This window comes from Salvelinus fontinalis, chromosome 8 (genome assembly GCF_029448725.1).
Source record: "Salvelinus fontinalis isolate EN_2023a chromosome 8, ASM2944872v1, whole genome shotgun sequence".
Taxonomy (NCBI): Eukaryota; Metazoa; Chordata; class Actinopteri; order Salmoniformes; family Salmonidae; genus Salvelinus; species Salvelinus fontinalis.
In genome coordinates this window covers 13,167,162-13,186,764 of record NC_074672.1, presented here as the reverse complement: position 1 = coordinate 13,186,764, position 19,603 = coordinate 13,167,162, and the positions used below count along the sequence as shown (strand labels likewise).

Here is a 19,603-nt window from a genome sequence, read left to right as displayed (position 1 = left end):
TTAACATCACTTACGACGCTGCGCTTTGGTCCGATGATTCCTCATCTTCAGAAGACGAACGTTACAAATATTTATTTATAATTAATCTAGGTCTACCAGATATAACATTGGTAAGTAATTGATGAAAAGTATACAACAAAACATTTGGGATTCAATTTAAACACACACTTTTAATGGTGAATCTTTAATGAAACACAAACAAATCTGTGATTGTCACTACAACAAACCAGTTGTGCTTAAACCTAAACAAGAAGCAAGAAATATCAAACTGTAAGAAGAAATGCATTTGTTTTGAAATTCTGCTATTATAAGATACGGGAGACAAGGGCGTCCTTACATGAACACTCAGTACTCCTCTCCCTCCTCCTGTCCGTCACCCTCGACGGTGTCAACCCCCACCTCTTCGTAATCCTTCTCCAGGGCTGCCATGTCCTCTCTGGCTTCAGAGAACTCTCCCTCCTCCATGCCCTCACCCACATACCAGTGCACAAAGGCACGTTTGGCATACATCAGGTCAAACTTGTGATCAAGACGAGCCCAGGCCTCTGCAATAGCAGTGGTGTTGCTTAGCATGCACACAGCCCTCTGGACTTTGGCCAGGTCTCCACCAGGGACCACAGTGGGAGGCTGATAGTTGATGCCAACCTTGAAACCAGTTGGGCACCAGTCAACAAACTGAATAGAACGTTTGGTCTTGATGGTGGCAATAGCAGCATTGACATCTTTTGGCACCACATCACCACGGTAAAGAAGACAACATGCCATGTACTTGCCGTGGCGAGGGTCACATTTCACCATCTGATTGGCCGGCTCAAAGCAGGCATTGGTGATTTCAGCCACAGAGAGCTGTTCATGGTAAGCCTTCTCTGCAGAGATAACTGGGGCATAGGTGGCCAGAGGAAAATGAATTCGGGGATAGGGCACCAAGTTGGTCTGGAACTCTGTCAAATCAACATTGAGAGCACCATCGAATCGAAGGGAAGCAGTAATGGAGGAAACAATCTGACTAATGAGCCTGTTGAGGTTGGTGTAGGTGGGACGCTCAATGTCGAGGTTCCTACGGCAGATGTCATATATAGCCTCATTATCCACCATGAAAGCACAGTCAGAGTGCTCTAGGGTGGTGTGGGTGGTCAGGATGGAGTTGTAAGGTTCCACCACAGCTGTGGACACCTGGGGAGCTGGGTAGATGGAGAACTCCAGCTTGGACTTCTTGCCGTAGTCAACAGATAGGCGCTCCATCAGCAGAGAGGTGAAACCAGAGCCGGTGCCACCTCCAAAGCTGTGGAAAACCAGGAAGCCCTGAAGGCCTGTGCACTGGTCAGACTGAGGAGAAAGAGGAACATGTCAATAAAAGGAGTCCACATTCTGATCAGATAGTTGATCAAATATTTTATCGATTAATTCTGTGGTACCCACCAGTTTGCGGACCCTGTCCAGCACCAGGTCAATGATCTCTTTGCCAATAGTATAGTGTCCACGGGCGTAATTATTGGCAGCATCCTCTTTGCCAGTGATGAGCTGTTCAGGATGGAATAACTGGCGGTAGGTCCCAGTACGCACCTCATCTGAGGAGAAAAAAAATCAGCAGCTTATGAAAAACAGAACGGGAAGTTCTAAAAGGGTTCTCCTACAGGGACAGCGGTTCTGCATCAAACCTTTTTCATCTGACAACCTTCACTATGGAAGACAGGGTTATAGAATGGTTCTTTGTTGTTGGAAAACGTTCTGGAACCAGGGTTTTTCAACAGCCCTCAAATTCAAATCTGAACCTCGAAGTCAGTTCTACAGTTTTTATTTCTTCCCCCTCTAATCAGGGACTGATATCAATCACATTTATTTATGAAGCCTTTTTTACACCAGCAGATGTCACAAAGTGCTATACAGAAATCCAGCCTAAAACCCCAGACAGCAAGCAATGAAGATGTAGACCTGGGACACCAAATAGGTGCAATTAATTATAAGGTAACAGTTAACCAGCAGTACTCTGGACCTCGTATAAGATTTCAATACCCCTGTTCTACAGGGACAAGCCAAAGAATCCTTTATGGTTCTATGTATAACCTTTTTTTCTTAAGAGGGAAACCTTACCTATGACTGTCGGTTCCAGGTCTACAAACACAGCTCTGGGAACATGCTTTCCAGCCCCAGTCTCACTGAAGAAGGTGTTGAAGGAGTCGTCTCCACCTCCGATGGCTTTGTCGGATGGCATCTGTCCATCCGGCTGGATCCCATGCTCCAGACAGTAGAGCTCCCAGCACGCATTGCCAATCTGGACACCAGCCTGACCCACGTGGATAGAGATGCACTCGCGCTAGGGTGAAGAGGAAGACATTTTTGATTTGAAAGGAGGTCCGCAATAACCCAAAATAAAATAGTCTAGCGCAATGGTATTCAACTCTTACCCTTCGAGGTCTGGAGCCTGCTAGTTTTCTGTTCTACCTGATACTTAATTGCACCCACCTGGTGTCCCAGGTCTAATTCAGTCAGTGATTAGAGGGGAACAATGAAAAAAAGCAGTGGAACTGGCTTTGTAGTCCAGAGTTAAGTTGGAGGTGTCTAGACCATGATATACGGTCAAAATATAAAAGATGTCATGTGAAAATACACAGCAAATTCCTCAGTGTTAAATTAACACTGAAAATGTGGACCTGTATAGACACTGAACAGTGTTGAATTAACACACTGCTTATTGTAATGCTTTATTTGCATATTTCCCAGAGTGCCTTGCCTTTCAAATGAATTGTAGAATTACCACCAGAGAGGACGAGGAAGAGAGATGCTCCACTTGGCAGAAATTCTGTCTCCCTCTTTGTTTCCCATTGTCAGGGCGAAGAGATATGTACCTTGTCAGTATATCCCTAATCTTTGGTTACCACCCATGACTGAATTTGTTAATGACAGTGACATACTTGTTGCATTCATCAATTTTCAATCCCGTGGACTTCACCAAGTGAGATCCTAAGTGAATATCTTATCATTAAAATGTAATTATTTAATACATAATGTATTTCATTAGGCCTTATTTTGAGGGCATACACTAAAACATACTGAGTTGTTCGGATGACCCAACTGCTGGGTTGCAGGTATTGGGTCACATAGGGCTCTATTCAATCAGATCTGCTTTAGCTGACATTCACATAGCGGTTGTTTTGGCGATGTCAGAGGTGGAACTGCATTAGAGATGTCAAATCCACATGCGGCTCCTGGCATTATACTGTACCTGAAATGGACATTACCATTGCCTGTACCGAGTTGCAAAAACAGAAATCCTGTGCAGCTTTGTTTACAAGTTTGAATACTGGAATGTGAGATGTAATCAACATCTTGATTAGTTTAATGATTATTTATTGTAATGATTTTTCTATTTGAGCGTAATTACTTCTTTAAAGTCTACAAGTTCTCGTTCTGAACTTCTAACGCGAGTGGGGTGGGTGTGGCTTCGTGACAATGATTGCAAGAGCAGCTGCTCACCGATTTGACGCTCCAACGCAGTTCCGCCAAAACATCCACTTTGCAGGTGTCTGCTCTTGCTGGTTAAACGCTTAATCTGAATGAATCTAGGCCTTAGTTATTTTTTTTAGAGCGAGGTTTGATGATGCTGGGTTATTGAGATATGACACAGCAAGTCAGATTAGAAGACTGGAGGCTTGGTTTAGTAGGGTTGTGGCTTTGTCAAGTTGTTTCTGGCCACCCGTGAGAGTAAATGTCATTCCGGTTCATCTATTCTGTTCTAATTGTCATCACATGTTACAGTTGAACACGGACTCTTTTGTAACTTTAATTAATCTTACAGAAATGTATGAGTTTCTTAAAAGCCTATGCAAATTCTAAAGTGATAACCCCAATTCAAAAACATTGATATTGAAACAAGGAATTATTCAATTCAACCTGCAATATAGCAGTGTGATAATTTAACACCGTTCCAGTGTCTATACTTAGCAACACTTTCAGTGTTAATTTAACACTCAACTGTACCATAGAGGCACCGAATAAGTTTAAGGAAAAACAAACAGTAATGGCTGAACTTATTCAAAAAAGATCCAGTGTAATATATTATAAAAAATAAAAGCGAACTGGATGGAATATGGGTGAAAATGCACCAAATTATTTTTCAATCTTCAATACAGAAATGCTACCAAACAAAATGTTTTGAAACTTGTTACAAATAATGGAGTTACGTATGATTCACCGAATTATATTTTGAAAGATTAAGTAAAGTACTTTAAGAATATGTTTTTGTTTCAGTCTCCTCCATCTCCACTAACCAAAGCTAATTGTATGGATTTTTTTTTCTAATAATAATGTAAAATTAATATCTGTACAGAAAGACTCATATGAAGGCCAAATTACAGAGGAGGAACTTCTTGATGCAATTAAAGTCTTTAAGGCTGGGAAAACTCCAGGGCTGGATGGCATACCAGTGGAAGTATACCAAGCTTTTTTTATATACTCAGAGGACCATTTATTAGCATGTTTTAACAACTCCTATATAAATGGTAGATTATCGGACACACAACAAGAAGGTCTGATATCATTACTACTGAAACAGGACCCAAGTGGTATATATAAAGATCCAGTCCATTAAAAAAATTGGAGGCCTCTTACACTTCAGTGTTGTGATGCAAAATCCTAGCAAAATGCTTGGCGCATAGAATTAAAAAAGTATTGTCAGATATTATTCATCCTAATCAGACAGGTTTTTTACATGGAGGATACATTGGAGATAAAATAAGACAAGTACAGGAAACAATAGAATACTATGAAATATCGGGGACACCAGGCCTGGTTTTCATAGCTGATTTTGAAAAGGCTTTTGTTAAAGCACGCCTGGAGTATATACAGTGGGGAGAACAAATTAACAGAAATAGGTCAGGAACGTGACATAACCCCCCCCATAAGGTGCGAACTCTGGGCGCACCAGCACAAAGTCTAGGGGAGGGTCTGGGTGGGCATCTGACCACGGTGGTGGCTCAGGCTCCGGGCGAGGTCCCCACCCCACCATAATCAATCCTAACCTCCCTCTCCCCCTAAAAATGTCCACCCTCAATTTACCCCCACAAAATCCTCTTAGTAACATCAATGACATGGACAGCACCGGGACAGAGAGATAAATCAAGACAGAGGGATAGCACCAGACAGAGGGATAGATCAGAAAATAGAGGTAGATCAAGATAGAGAGGGAGATCATGATAGAGGGGCAACTCCGGACTGAAAGGCAGCTCCGGACAGAGAGACAGCTCTGGACTGAGGGGCAGTTCTGGGTATATAGCCGTTTCTGGCTGAAGGGCAGCTCATGGCTGACTGACGAATCTGGACGCTCATGGCAGGCTGACGGCTCTCGACGCTCATGGCTGGCTGACGGCTCTCGACGCTCATGGCTGGCTGACGGCTCTCGACGCTCATGGCTGGCTGACGGCTCTCGACGCTCATGGCTGGCTGACGGCTCTCGACGCTCATGGCTGGCTGACGGCTCTCGACGCTCATGGCTGGCTGACGGCTCTGGCAGATCCTGTCTGGTTGGCGGCTCTGGCAGATCCTGTCTGGTTGGCGGCTCTGGCAGATCCTGTCTGGTTGGCGGCTCTGGCAGATCCTGTCTGACGGGCGGCTCTGGCAGATCCTGTCTGACGGGCGGCTCTAGCGGCTCCTGTCTGGCGGGCGGCTCTAGCGGCTCCTGTCTGGCGGACGGCTCTGTAGGCTCATGGCAGACGGGCGGCTTTGCAGGCTCATGGCAGACGGGCGGCTTTGCAGGCTCATTGCAGACGGATGGCTCAGACGGCACTGGGGAGACGGATGGCTCAGATGGCGCTGGGGAGACGGATGGCTCAGATGGCGCTGGGGAGACGGATGGCTCAGATGGCGCTGGGGAGACGGATGGCTCTGGCCGGATAAGGCGCACTGTAGACCTGGTGCGTGGTGCCGGAACTGGAGGCACCGGGCTAAGGACACGCACCTTCATGCTAGTGCGGGGAGCAGGGACAGGGCACACTGGACTCTCAAAGCCCACTCTATACCTGGTGCGTGGTACCGGTACTGGTGACACCGGGCTGAGGGCAAGCACATCAGGATTAGTAGGGGGAGAACAAACAGTGTGTACAGGGCTCTGGAGACGCACAGGAGGCTTAGTGCGTGGTGCCGGAACTGGAGGCACCGAACTAGATACACGCACTACAGGGAGAGTGCGTGGAGGAGGAACAGGGCTCAGGAGACGCACTGGTAGCCTAGTGCGTAATGTAGGCACTGTAGGTACTAGGCTGGGGCGGGGAGGTGGCGCCGGAAATACCGGACCGTGGAGGCGTACTGGCTCTCTTGAGCATTGAGCCTGCCCAACCTTACCTGGTTGAATGCTCCCGGTCGCCCCACCAGTGCGGGGAGGTGGAATAACCCGCACCGGGCTATGTAGGCGAACCGGGGAAACCATGCGTAAGGCAGGTGCCATGTATGCCGGCCCGAGGAGACGCACTGGAGACCAGACGCGTTGAGCCGGCCTCATGACACCTGGCTCAATGCCCAATCTAGCCCTACCAGTGCGGGGAGGTGGAATAACCCGCACTGGGCTATGCACTCGTACAGGAGACACCGTGCGCTCTACTGCGTAACACGGCGCCTGCCCGTACTCCCGCTCTCCACGGTAAGCCTGGGAAGTGGGCGCAGGTCTCCTACCTGCCCTAGGCCCACTACCTCTTATCCCCCCCCCCAAGAAATTTTTGGGTATTACTCACGGGCTTTTTGGGCTTCCGTGCAAGACGCGTCCCCTCATAACTCCGGTTCCTCTCTCTCTTTTCCTCCGCTCTCCGAACTGCCTCCAGCTGTTCCCATGGACGGTGATTCACTTTAGCCCATGGTCCTTCTCCGTTAAATACTTGCTCCCAACTCCACAAGTCCTGTATACTCTCCCGTTGCTCGAAATTCCGCTGCTTGGTTCTGGATTTTTGGTGGGTGATTCTGTAACGGCGGTCCTCCTCCTCTTCGCCCGAAAAGGAGGAGTATTGATCGAACCAAGGCGCAGTGGAGTTTGAACACATAATTTATTAAAGAAAACACGAACTTAACTAAACTAACAAAACAACAAACGGTGTAGACAGACCTAAACAACGAACTACATAAAACAAGAAGAACGCACGAATAGGGAACAGACTACATAAACCGAACAAACCGTAAACAGTCCCGTATGGTGCAAACATATACACAGACACGGAAGACAATCACCCACAACGAACACTGTGACAACGCCTACCTAAATATGACTCTTAATTAGAGGAACGCCAAACACCTGCCTCTAATTAAGAGCCATACCAGGCAACCCAAAACCAACACAGAAACAGAAAACATAGAATGCCCACCCAAACTCACGTCCTGACCAACTAACACATATAACAAATTAACAGAAATAGGTCAGGAACGTGACAACAAGTATTTGATACACTGCCGATTTTGCAGGTTTTCCTACTTACAAAGCATGTAGAGGTCTGTCATTTTTATCATAGGTACACTTCAACTGTGAGAGACGGAATCTAAAACAAAAATCCAGAAAATCACATTGTATGATTTTTAAGTAATTAATTTGCATTTTATTGTATAACATAAGTAGTTGATCTGATCACCTACCAACCAGTAAGAATTCCGGCTCTTACAGACCTGTTAGTTTTTCTTTAAGAAGCCCTCCTGTTCTCCACATTACCTGTATTAACTTCACCTGTTTGAACTCGTTACCTGTATAAAAGACACCTGTCCACACACTCAATCAAACAGACTCCAACCTCTCCACAATGGCCAAGACCAGAGAGCTGTGTAAGGACATCAGGAATAAAATTGTAGACCTGCACAAGGCTGGGATGGGCTACAGGACAATAGGCAAGCAGCTTGGTGAGAAGGCAACAACTGTTGGCGCAATTAGTAGAAAATGGAAGAAGTTCAAGATGACGGTCAATCACCCTCGGTCTGGGGCTCCATGCAAGATCTCACCTCGTGGGGCATCAATGATCATGAGAAAGGTGAGGGATCAGCCCAGAACTACACGGCAGGACCTGGTCAATGACCTGAAGAGAGCTGGGACCACAGTCTCAAAGAAAACCATCAGTAACACACTACGCCGTCATGGATTAAAATCCTGCAGCGCACGCAAGGTCCCCCTGCTCAAGCCAGCGCATGTCCAGGTCCGTCTGAAGTTTGCCAATGACCATCTGGATGATCCAGAGGAGGAATGGGAGAAGGTAATGTGGTCTAATGAGACAAAAATATAGCTTTTTGGTCTAAACTCCACTCGCCGTGTTTGGAGGAAGAAGAAGGATGAGTACAACCCCAAGAACACCATTCCAACCGTGAAGCATGGAGGTGGAAACATCATTCTTTGGGGATGCTTTTCTGCAAAGGGGACAGGATGACTGCACCGTATTGAGGGGAGGATTGATGGGGCCATGTATCGCGAGATCTTGGCCAACAACCTCCTTCCCTCAGTAAGAGCATTGAAGATGGGTTGTGGCTTGGTCTTCCAGCATGACAACGACCCAAAACACACAGCCAGGGCAACTAAGGAGTAAGAAGCATCTCAAGGTCCTGGAGTGGCCTAGCCAGTCTCCAGACCTGAACCCAATAGAAAATCTTTTGGAGGGAGCTGAAAGTCCGTATTGTCCAGCGACAGCCCCGAAACCTGAAGGATCTGGAGAAGGTCTGTATGGAGGAGTGGGCCAAAATCCCTGCTGCAGTGTGTGCAAACCTGGTCAAGAACTACAGGAAACGTATAATCTCTGTAATTGCAAACAAAGGTTTCTGTACCAAATATTAAGTTCTACTTTTCAAATACTTACGTCATGCAATAAAATCCAAATTAATTACTTAATCATACAATGTGATTTTCTGGATTTTTGTTTTAGATTCCGTCTCTGAAGTGTACCTATGATAAAAATTACAGACCTCTACATGCTTTGTAAGTAAGAAAACCTGCAAAATCGGCAGTGTATCAAATACTTGTTCTCCCCACTGTATATAGATGCCTAGAATATTTCAATTTTGGGGAATCTCTTATACAAAGCCAGTCGGGCTGATATTGGAGGTGAGCAATGGGAATGATACAGAGACTGTTAAGGATTTATTGGGGAGTTTGGAGGAGAGTGAAATGAGGGAGCTGCTATGTTGGTGCGTGAGGCACAAAATCCACCCGACAGAGCGTGTGCGGGATGTGATGTTACCTGAGTCAGCTCTCCATGCTCGTTCTGAGGTGTGTGCTAACCGTCTGGGAATCACAGTCCCACGAACCAGGCCTCCTGTACGCCTCCCTAGTCCTGCACCTCCTGTAGCAGCCCCACGTACTAACTCTTCTGTGGCAGCCACTCGTACCAGTCCTCCAGTTCCGGCACCACGTACCAAGCCTCCTGTGCGTCTCCAGAGCCCTGTGCGCCCTGTTCCTGCTCCCCGCACTAGCCTTCAGGTGCGTGTCCCCAGCCCGGTACCACCAGTTCTGGCACCACGCACTAGGCCTAATGTGCGTCTCCAGGGTCCAGTATGCCCTGTTCCTCCTCCCCGCACTAGCCCTGAGATGCGTGTCCCCAGCCCGGTACCACCAGTTCCGGCACCACGCACTAGGCCTAATGTGTGTCTCCAGGGTCCAGTATGCCCTGTTCCTTCTCCCCGCACTAGCTTTCAGGTGCGTGTCCCCAGCCCGGTGCCACCAGTTCAGGCACCACGCACCAGGCCTACAGTGCGCCTCAGCCGGCCAGAGTCTACCGTCTGCCAAGCGCCGCCTGAACTGCCCGTCTGTCCTGAGCCTTCAAAGCCGCTCGTCTGTCCTGAGCCTTCAAAAATGCCCGTCTGCCCAACGCCGTCTGAGATGTCCGTCTGCCAAGCGCCGCCTGAACTGCTCGTCTGTCCTGAGCCTTCAAAGCCGCCCGTCTGTCCTGAGCCTTCAAAGCCGCCCGTCTGTCCTGAGCCTTCAAAGCCGCCCGTCTGTCCTGAGCCTTCAAAGCCGCCCGTCTGTCCTGAGCCTTCAAAGCCGCCCGTCTGTACTGAGCCTTTAAAGCCGCCCGTCTGTTCTGAGCCTTCAGAGCCGCCTGTCTGTCCTGAGCCTTCAGAGCCATCCGCCAGACAGGAGCCGCCAGAGCCTTCCGCCAGACAGGAACCGCCAGAGCCTTCCGCCAGGCAGGAGCCGCCAGAGCCTTCCGCCAGGCAGGAGCCGCCAGAGCCTTCCGCCAGGCAGGAGCCGCCAGAGCCTTCCGCCAGGCAGGAGCCGCCAGAGCCTTCCGCCAGGCAGGAGCCGCCAGAGCCTTCCGCCAGGCAGGAGCCGCCAGAGCCTTCCGCCAGGCAGGAGCCGCCAGAGCCTTCCGCCAGGCAGGAGCAGCCAGCCAGCCATGAGCCGCCAGAGCCGCCAGCCAGCCATGAGCCGCCAGAGCCGCCAGCCAGCCATGAGCCGCCAGAGCCGCCAGGCAGCCATGAGCAGCCAGAGCCGCCAGGCAGCCATGAGCAGCCAGAGTCGCCAGCCAGCCATGAGCAGCCAGAGTCGCCAGCCAGCCATGAGCAGCCAGAGTCGCCAGCCAGCCATGAGCAGCCAGAGTCGCCAGCCAGCCATGAGCAGCCAGAGTCGCCAGCCAGCCATGAGCAGCCAGAGTCGCCAGCCAGCCATGAGCAGCCAGAGTCGCCAGCCAGCCATGAGCAGCCAGAGTCGCCAGCCAGCCATGAGCAGCCAGAGTCGCCAGCCAGCCATGAGCAGCCAGAGTCGCCAGCCAGCCATGAGCAGCCAGAGTCGCCAGCCAGCCATGAGCAGCCAGAGTCGCCAGCCAGCCATGAGCAGCCAGAGTCGCCAGCCAGCCAGGATCCGCCCCTCAGTCCGGAGCTGCCCCTCAGTCCAGTGGCGCCCTCTGGGATGGTATTCAGTCCGGGACTCACCGTTCCAGAGGCGCTACCAAAGCGGGTAGTGACTATGGTGGAGGGGGGGTCCACGTCCCGCACCCGAGCCTCCGCCATAGGAAGGCCCACCCGGACCCTCTCCTTCTGTGTCAGGTTTTGCGGCCGGAGTCCGCACCTTTGGGGGGTGGGGTACTGTCACACCCTGGCCTCTGTTATATTGATGTTCTTTATTAGTTTAGTTAGGTCAGGGTGTGACATGGGATGTTTGTGTGTTTTGCCTAGTTTAGGGTGTGTGTATTGTTTAGGGGGTTTTGTATAGTGTATGGGGTTGTGTTAAGTAGAGAGGTTTAGGAAAGTCTATGGTTGCCTGGTTTGGTTCTCAATCAGAGACAGCTGTTTATTGTTGTCTCTGATTGGGAGCCATATTTAAGGCAGCCATAGGCTTTGGGTGATTGTGGGTAATTGTCTGTCATTGTGTAGTGGTCAGTGTCAGCACCATTTGTTTATATAGCTTCACGGTCGTCAGTTTGTTGTTTTGTTTCGTTCGTTGTTAGTCTATCTAATAAAAGAGAATGTTTTTTTCACACACTGCGTTTTGGTCCTCTCTTCCAAGTCAAGACGATCGTGACAATTTCTCTTATATGGAACTTTCTTTATTGCTGTTCTATATTCTATTATTTTATTCTAAGGGATAATCAACGAGGGGCTATGCATTTTATTGAAAATTATGAAAAAACGTAGAAGTTGTGTTACACGACGTGCTAGCGGAGTGGAACTGACCTTCCACGGACTTGCATTATTTTCCAGAGAATGCATAGAGCCCCGAGTTGATTATCACATTTATACCATGGCTATAATTTAACACATTTACCACTAGAAATGTGTTCATTTGCCAGTAGAAATGTGTTCAACATCCACTGAAGTAGCTAATAAGTTTACTAGACAGCTACAGTAGTTGCAGTGGTAGTTTAGCTAACCCGAACCATTAGTCCTAGCTTGCCATTATGAAAAGCCAATTCAACAATGTCAATAATGTTTTCAATTCGACTTTTGCTTCAAAAGCAGCTCAAACATAGAAGATGTAAGAATGAACTATAGCCATTGAATTCTACCGTGAAAATATACTCTTCATTATAGGGAAATTATACACACTCTAAAATGCCCTTCAATCCAATCAGAAATAAGTATTCAATAATGCTATGGTATAACCTAGAATAATCAAATATTCTTTAAGATTCTACAGGTTCTGATTTGATCTAGTCTACTGTTCTACGGATGTGTTTTAGTGTTGTGTTTTCCTCTGACTGCGCAGCATATGGAGGAGATTATCTAGGTCAGCAAGTTTTAGTGCTGCTGTCTCTTTAAAACGTTATGAGATTAGTCAAACCACATCCAGATTTATACTGAAATTCATTCCCAGTGTTATAATAATAGTTTTATCCCCCCTTGAATAAATATATTTCAATAACCGCTGCAGCAGGTGAATAGGAGAAACCAAATGTGCAAATATAGCCACACACATACAGGTAGCATTTTTTTGGTTTTCAATCTCTCATAGCAAGTGGCAAAAATATAGATTGCCTACTACAATACGGTGGAAAATATACATGCCATACAGTCTAATAAAGTAAATAGATTCGTCAATCAAATGGCAGTGAGACTACTGTCCACGTTGACCAGCGCTGAACATGCCTAATCTGATTTAGCCTACTGTTTGCTCTGACCAAAGGATTTGATTTTGGAGAAGTAGGCTACCGCGCAGATCCATTCATTACCGGTCCCCACAAAGTTTACATCTCTATTAACCCCATTATATTTACCTGCTTTGAGTTCAGAAAATTTGACATAAGTTTACACAATATTTGTTAAAAAAAAAAACAAGTCAATTAAGGCTATTTCGATCGTTTCTATTTGACAAATGTCATAGAGCCCATGGGTGCAAATCAGGACTGTCCCACACATAAATTACTAAAAAACATCTTCACAAAATGGTTGAAATTTTTGAAATTACACATTACATAATATGTCACCGAAAATATGTCGACTATGCTCACCATGATAGCTTTTTTTGTGCAGGGGATGAGGAGAAAAAAGTCAAATAACGATGAGCTCGTTTCAGAAGCCTGCAACTTGAGGTGTGCGATATCTGAAGATAATCCCATGAGTGACGCAACCGTAATACTATTCAGTACCGAGCCTGAAACTTCAGGAAAACAGGTCAGCTGCCATTCGTTCACAGGTTGACGTTTATTGTCATGAGTCTTGTCCTGGAGGCAAACCTGCGCGATTTCCTCTTTAGACTAGATATGCAAGCTGCAACGTTTAAAAAAATGGCTTTATTGTAAACATTTCTAAAAAAATATATATATATAGCTTTTTGTCTTAATTTAAGATTAGGGTTAGGCAGTAGGGTTAGTGGTGTGCTTACGGCTAGGTTTAAGATTAGGTTTAGGTTTAAATTAGATTTCACGAATTTGTGGCTGTGCCAGCTAGTGACCACACTGCAGAGCTGCCTCCAGAACAAGATTCATGACAAAGAAAATCTAACCTGGCTTTCATTCAATGAAAGACAACCCAAACACAACTAGTCAGGATTATTGACCTAAGTAGTACATGTATTACATTTCAAATGCAGTATATTTACGTTATAATTGGCTATATTCAACCCTTGCCAAAATTGCTATATAAATCTAGCACAGAGATTTTTCCTGTTACACAAATGGAATGAGGAATATATCCTCTTTTAAAAAACAATTCATATGCAGTTACTAAACTAGTATGTAACAAAATGTAAATACAATATTGTTAACAGTATTATTACAGTGTTATTTCACAGGAATAAGAACAACTTAATATAAAGTGTTACTAAAACCTGACTGTGTGCTTTATCTACCAAATTCATGACAACTATAGAAATACAAACTGAAATACATTTAATAAGACAATTATTTGAAAAGAGAAAAGACTTTTGTCAGACAATACATTTACATACATTTTCCAATACAGTTGTAATACAGTTGTAACGGCAGCTTTCCCTCTCTTCATGAGAAGAGAGGGTGTAACAGGGATCGGACCAAGACGCAGCATATTCCGTGTTCAACATATTTAATGACAGACGAAAAGTGAACACTTACAAAACTACAAAATAACAAATGTGGCAAAACCGATACAGTCCTTTCTGGTGCAGACAAAACACAGAGACAGGAAACAACCACCCACAAAATCCCAACAAAAAACAAGCCACCTATATATGATTCTCAATCAGGGACAACGATTGACAGCTGCCTCTGATTGAGAACCATATTAGGCCGAACACAGAAACAGACACTAGACACACAACATAGAATGCCCACCCAGCTCACGTCCTGACCAACACTAAAACAAGCAAAAGACATAAGCACTATGGTCAGGATGTGACAACAGTAGTCACTTGAAACACTGCACTTTAATAAAAATACTTTTGAAATCTTTACAGACAGATTATTTCACTTATAATTCACTGTATCACAATTCCAGTGGGTCAGAGGTTTACATACACAAAGTTGACTGTGTCTTTAAACAGCTTGGAAAATTCCAGAAAATGATGTCATGGCTTTAGAAGCTTCTGATAGGCTAATTGACATAATTTGAGTCAATTGGAGGTGTACCTGTGGATGTATTTCAAGGCCTACCTTCAAACTCAGTGCCTCTTTGCTTGGCATCATGGGAAAATCAAAAGAAATCAGCCAAGACCTCAGAAAAAAAATGTAGACCTACACAAGTCTGGTTCATCCTTGGGAGCAAGTTCCAAATGCCTGAAGGTCCCGCGTTCATCTGTACAAACAATAGTACGCAAGTATAAACACCATGGGACCATGCAGCCGGCCTCCCGGGTGGCGCAGTGGTCTAGGGCACTGCATCGCAGTGCTAGCTGCGTCACCAGAGTCTCTGGGTTCGCGCCCAGGCTGGGCTGGGTTCGCGCCCAGGCTCTGTCGCAGCCGGCCGCAACCGGGAGGTCCGTGGGACGACGCACAATTGGCATAGCGTCGTCCGGGTTAGGGAGGGTTTGGCCGGTAGGGATATCCTTGTCTCAGTATGTAAAATGTAATAAAATGTATGCACTCTACTGTAAGTCGCTCTGGATAAGAGCGTCTGCTAAATGACTAAAATGTAAAATGTAATACCGCTCAGGAAGGAGACACGTTCTGTCTCCTAGAGATGAACGTACTTTGGTGTGAAAAGTGCAAATCAATCCCAGAACAACAACAAATGATCTTGTGAAGATGCTGGCGGAAACAGGTACAAAAGTATCTATATCCACAGTAAAACGAGTCCTATATCGACATAACCTGAAAGGCCGCTCAGCACTCAGCCACTTCTCCAAAAACGCCATAAAAAAGCCAGACTATGGTTTACAACTGCACATGGGGACAAAGATCGTACTTTTTGGAGAAATGTCCTCTGGTCTGATGAAACAAAAATAGAACTGTTTGGCCATAATGACCATCGTTATGTTTGGAGGAAAAATGTGGAGGCTTGCAAGCCGAAGAACACCATCCCAACCGTGAAGCACGGGGGTGGCAGCATCATGTTTGAGTGTGCTTTGCTGCAGGAGGGACTGGTGCACTTCACATAATAGATGGCATCATGAGGTAGGACAACTATGTGGATATATTGAAGTAACATCTCATGACATCAGTCAGGAAGTTAAAGCTTGGTTGCAAATGGGTCTTCCACATGGACAAGGAGGCCTACAAACCTGATTCAGTTACACCAGCTCTGTCAGGAGGAATGGGCCAAAATTCACCCAACTTATTGTGGGAAGCTTATGGAAGGCTACCCAAAATGTTTGACCCAAGTTAAACAATTTAAAGGCAATGCTACCAAATACTAATTGAGTGTACGTAAACTTCTGACCCACTAGGAATGTAATGAAAGAAATAAAAGCTGAAGTAAATCATTATCTCAACTATTATTCTGACATTTCACATTGTTAAAATAAAGTGGTGATCCTAACTGACCTAAGACATGGAATTTTTACTAGGATTAAATTAAAGAAATTGTGAAAAACTGAGTTTAACTGTATTTGTCTAAGGTGCATGTAAACTTCCGACTTCAAATGTACCAGTGCACGTTTGGCGTACATCAGGTCAAACTTGTGGTCAAGACGAGCCCAGGCCTCTGCCACAGCAGGGGTGTTGCTCAGCATGCACACAGCCCTCTGGACTTTGGCCAGGTCTCCACCAGGGACCACAGTGTGAGGCTGATAGTTGATGCCAACCTTGAAACCAGTTGGGCACCAGTCAACAAACTGGGTGGTGAGTTTGGTCTTGATGGTGGCAATAGCAGCATTGAGATACTTGGGCACCACATCACCACGGTACAGAAGGCAACATGCCAGGTACTTGCCGTGGCAAGGGTCACATTTCACCATCTGATTGGCTGACTCAAAACAGGCATTGGTGATTTCAGCCACAGAGAGCTGCTCATGGTAAGCTTTCTCTGCAGAGATAACTGGGGCATAGGTGGCCAGAGGAAAATGAATATGTGTATAAGGCACCAAGTTGTCAGATCAACATTAAGGGCACCATCGAATCGAAGGGAAGCCGTAATGGAGGAAACAATCTGGCTAATGAGCCTGTTGAGGTTGGTGTAGGTGGGACGCTCAATGTCGAGGTTCCTACGGCAGATGTCATATATAGCCTCATTATCCACCATGAAGGCGCAGTCAGAGTGCTCTAGGGTGGTGTGGGGGGTCAGGATGGAGTTGTAAGGTTCCACCACAGCTGTGGACACCTGGGGAGCTGGGTAGATGGAGAACTCCAGCTTGGACTTCTTGCCGTAGTCAGCAGACAGGCGCTCCATCAGCAGAGAGGTGAAACCAGAGCCGGTGCCACCTCCAAAGCTGTGGAAAACCAGGAAGCCCTGAAGGCCTGTGCACTGGTCAGCCTGAGGATAAAAAAGGGACATGTGCAGTGCCTTCAGAAAGTATTCATACCGCTTGAGTTATTCCACATTTTGTTGTGTTACAGCCTGAATTCAAAATGGATTAAATATATTTTTATCTCACCCATCTACACAATACCCCATAATATAGTGAAAACATGTTTTTGAAATTTTAACAAATGTATTGAAAATGAAATACAGAAATATCTCATTTACATAAGTATTCACACCCCTAAATCAATACTTTGTAGAAGCACCTTTGACAGTGATTACAGCTGTGAGTCTTTCTGGAAAAGTTTCTAAGAGCTTTCCACACCTGGATTGTGCAACATTTGCCCATTATTCTTCAAGCTCTGTCAAATTGGTTGTTGATCATTGCTAGACAACCATTTTTAGGTCTTTCCACAGATTTTCAAGTAGATTTACGTCAAAACTCAGGAACATTCACTGTCTTCTTGGTAAGCAACACCAGTGTAGATTTGGCTTTGTGTTTTAGGTTATTGTCCTGCTGAAAGGTGAATTCATCTCCCAGTGTCTGGTGGAAAGCAGACTCAACCAGGTTTTCCTCTAGGATTTTGCCCACGCTTAGCTCCATTCCATTTAGTTTTTATTCTGACAAACTCCCCAGTCCTTAACGATTACAAGCATACCCATAACATGATGCAGCCACCACTATGCTTGAAAATATGGAGAGTGGTACTCAGTAGTGTGTTGTGTTAGATTTGCCCTAAACATAACACTTTTTATTCAGGACAAAAAGTTAATTGCTTTGCCACATTTTTGCAGTGTTACTTTAGTGCCTTGATGCAAACAGGATGCATGTTTTGGAATATTTTTATTCTGTACGGGGTCATAGCCACAGTAAGAAGCTTGGGGTTGGGGGTGCTGCGATTATTTTGGAGGGGGTGCTTATACAGGACCAGTAAAGGCCCAGTACACTACTTTTAAACTAAATGTACATTTAAACTAAATGTATTTGAGTGTTTACCAGCATTTTTCAGTCTGATAATTATCTGTACAAAACAGTTAATCTGATAATCTGAATATAAAAATACTTGCTTGATATAAGTTTTCCAGTTTCTTGAAATACCTTGCAAATGCAACTTTTTTATATGTGAAAACTTAAAATGGTCTATTCATTCCTTTTCTATTTTAGAAGACGCTAATCCAGAGCATTTTACAGTAGTGAGTGCATACATTTTCATACTTTTTACATAGTGGTCCCTCATGGGAATAGAACCCACAACCCTAGCATTGCAAGTGCCATGCTCTGCCAAATGAGGCACGTCATCACAAACCACTTGATGTCTCAATGTACTTAATTACTGTATCGTGCATTGTTTAACTTCATGGTGATCGAAAGTGTACAGGTACAAACGTAGATGACCTGCCAATGTAAAATACAGTAATGTACATTTATTTACATTAAGAGGATTGTAGGATTTTAAATTAATAGTGCACAAAAATTGGTTGTTTTCCATCTTATTTGATCAAGAAAAATATTTAATTTATTGTGGATGTATGTGTCTTTGCCCATAACTTCGCACATTTTGATGTAAATGTTCGAGTACAGGGTCTTGTTCTTTCTGGATTCCATTAGAATGACAATCGCAGAGAAAATGACAGGGCAACAAGTCTTACAATTCCAACTATTGAATCCTGCAAGATACTGTTCTTAATTATACACCTACCTTTTTTTGCCAAGGCTGAGATGCTCTCTGGCAACTGAGTTAGGAAGGACGCCTGTTTCTATGGAGAGACTGGGTGTATTGATACGCCATCCAAAGTGTAATTAATAATATCACCATGCTCAAAGAGATATTCACTGCTTTTTTTACCGATCTTACAATTGATTACCTTCTTCGCGAGGCATTGAAAAATCTCCCTGGTCTTTGTGGTTGACTCTGTTTAAAAATGCACTGTTTGACTGAGGGATCTTACAGATAATTGTATGTGTGGGGTACAGAGATGAGGTTGTCATAAAAAAAATCACTTGTTAAGCAAATTTTTACTCCTGAACTTATTTAGGCTTGCCATAACAAAGGGGTTCAATGCTTATTGACTCAAGACATTTCAGCTTAAAATGTGGATGGTGGATGGAGCGAGACATGATGTCCCAGATGTGCTCAATTGGATTCAGGTCTGGGGAACGGGCGGGCCAGTCCATAGCATCAATGCCTTCCTCTTGCAGGAACTGCTGACACACTCCAGCCACATGAGGTCTAGCATTGTCTTGCATTAGGAGGAACCCAGGACCAACCGCACCAGCATATGGTCTCACAAGGGGTCTGAGGATCTCATCTCGGTACCTAATGGCAGTCAGGCTACCTCTGGCGAGCACATGGAGGGCTGTGCGGCCCCCCAAAGAAATGCCACCCTACACCATGACTGACCCACCGCCAAACCGGTCATGCTGGAGGATGTTGCAGGCAGCAGAACGTTCTCCACGGCGTCTCCAGACTCTGTCACGTCTGTCACATGTGCTCATGTGCTCAGTGTGAACCTGCATTCATCTGTGAAGAGCACAGGGCACCAGTGGCGAATTTGCCAATCTTGGTGTTCTCTGGCAAATGCCAAACGTCCTGCACGGTGTTGGGCTGTAAGCACAACCCCCACCTGTGGACGTCAGGCCCTCATACCACCCTCATGGAATCTGTTTCTGATCGTTTGAGCAGACAGATGCACATTTGTGGCCTGCTGGAGGTCATTTTGCAGGGCTCTGGCAGTGCTCCACCTGCTCCTCCTTGCACAAAGGCGGAGGTAGCGGTTCTGCTACTGGGTTGTTGCCCTCCTACGGCCTCCTCCACATCTCCTGATGTACTGGCCTGTCTCCTGGTAG

General features: G+C 45.8%; 2 protein-coding genes across 2 annotated transcripts; both read right to left on the bottom strand.

Moving 5' to 3' along the window:
• Positions 1–150: 150 nt before the first annotated feature.
• LOC129860610 (tubulin alpha-1B chain-like) lies at positions 151–13,066 on the bottom strand. The gene is made up of 4 exons (XM_055931189.1): positions 12,894–13,066; positions 2,092–2,314; positions 1,420–1,568; positions 151–1,326 (listed from the first exon to the last, which is right to left on the bottom strand). Exons 1-4 carry the CDS (start codon positions 12,999–13,001, stop codon positions 346–348), a joined length of 1,461 nt encoding a protein of 486 aa, XP_055787164.1. The 5' UTR covers positions 13,002–13,066; the 3' UTR covers positions 151–345.
• Positions 13,067–13,529: 463 nt separating this feature from the next.
• On the bottom strand, positions 13,530–17,758 carry LOC129861425 (tubulin alpha-1C chain-like). Its single transcript, XM_055932812.1, has 4 exons — positions 17,753–17,758; positions 16,432–16,767; positions 15,944–16,381; positions 13,530–13,547 (listed from the first exon to the last, which is right to left on the bottom strand). The coding sequence occupies exons 1-4, from the start codon at positions 17,756–17,758 to the stop codon at positions 13,530–13,532; spliced, it is 798 nt and encodes a 265-aa protein (XP_055788787.1).
• Between the last annotated feature and the right edge of the window lie 1,845 nt (positions 17,759–19,603).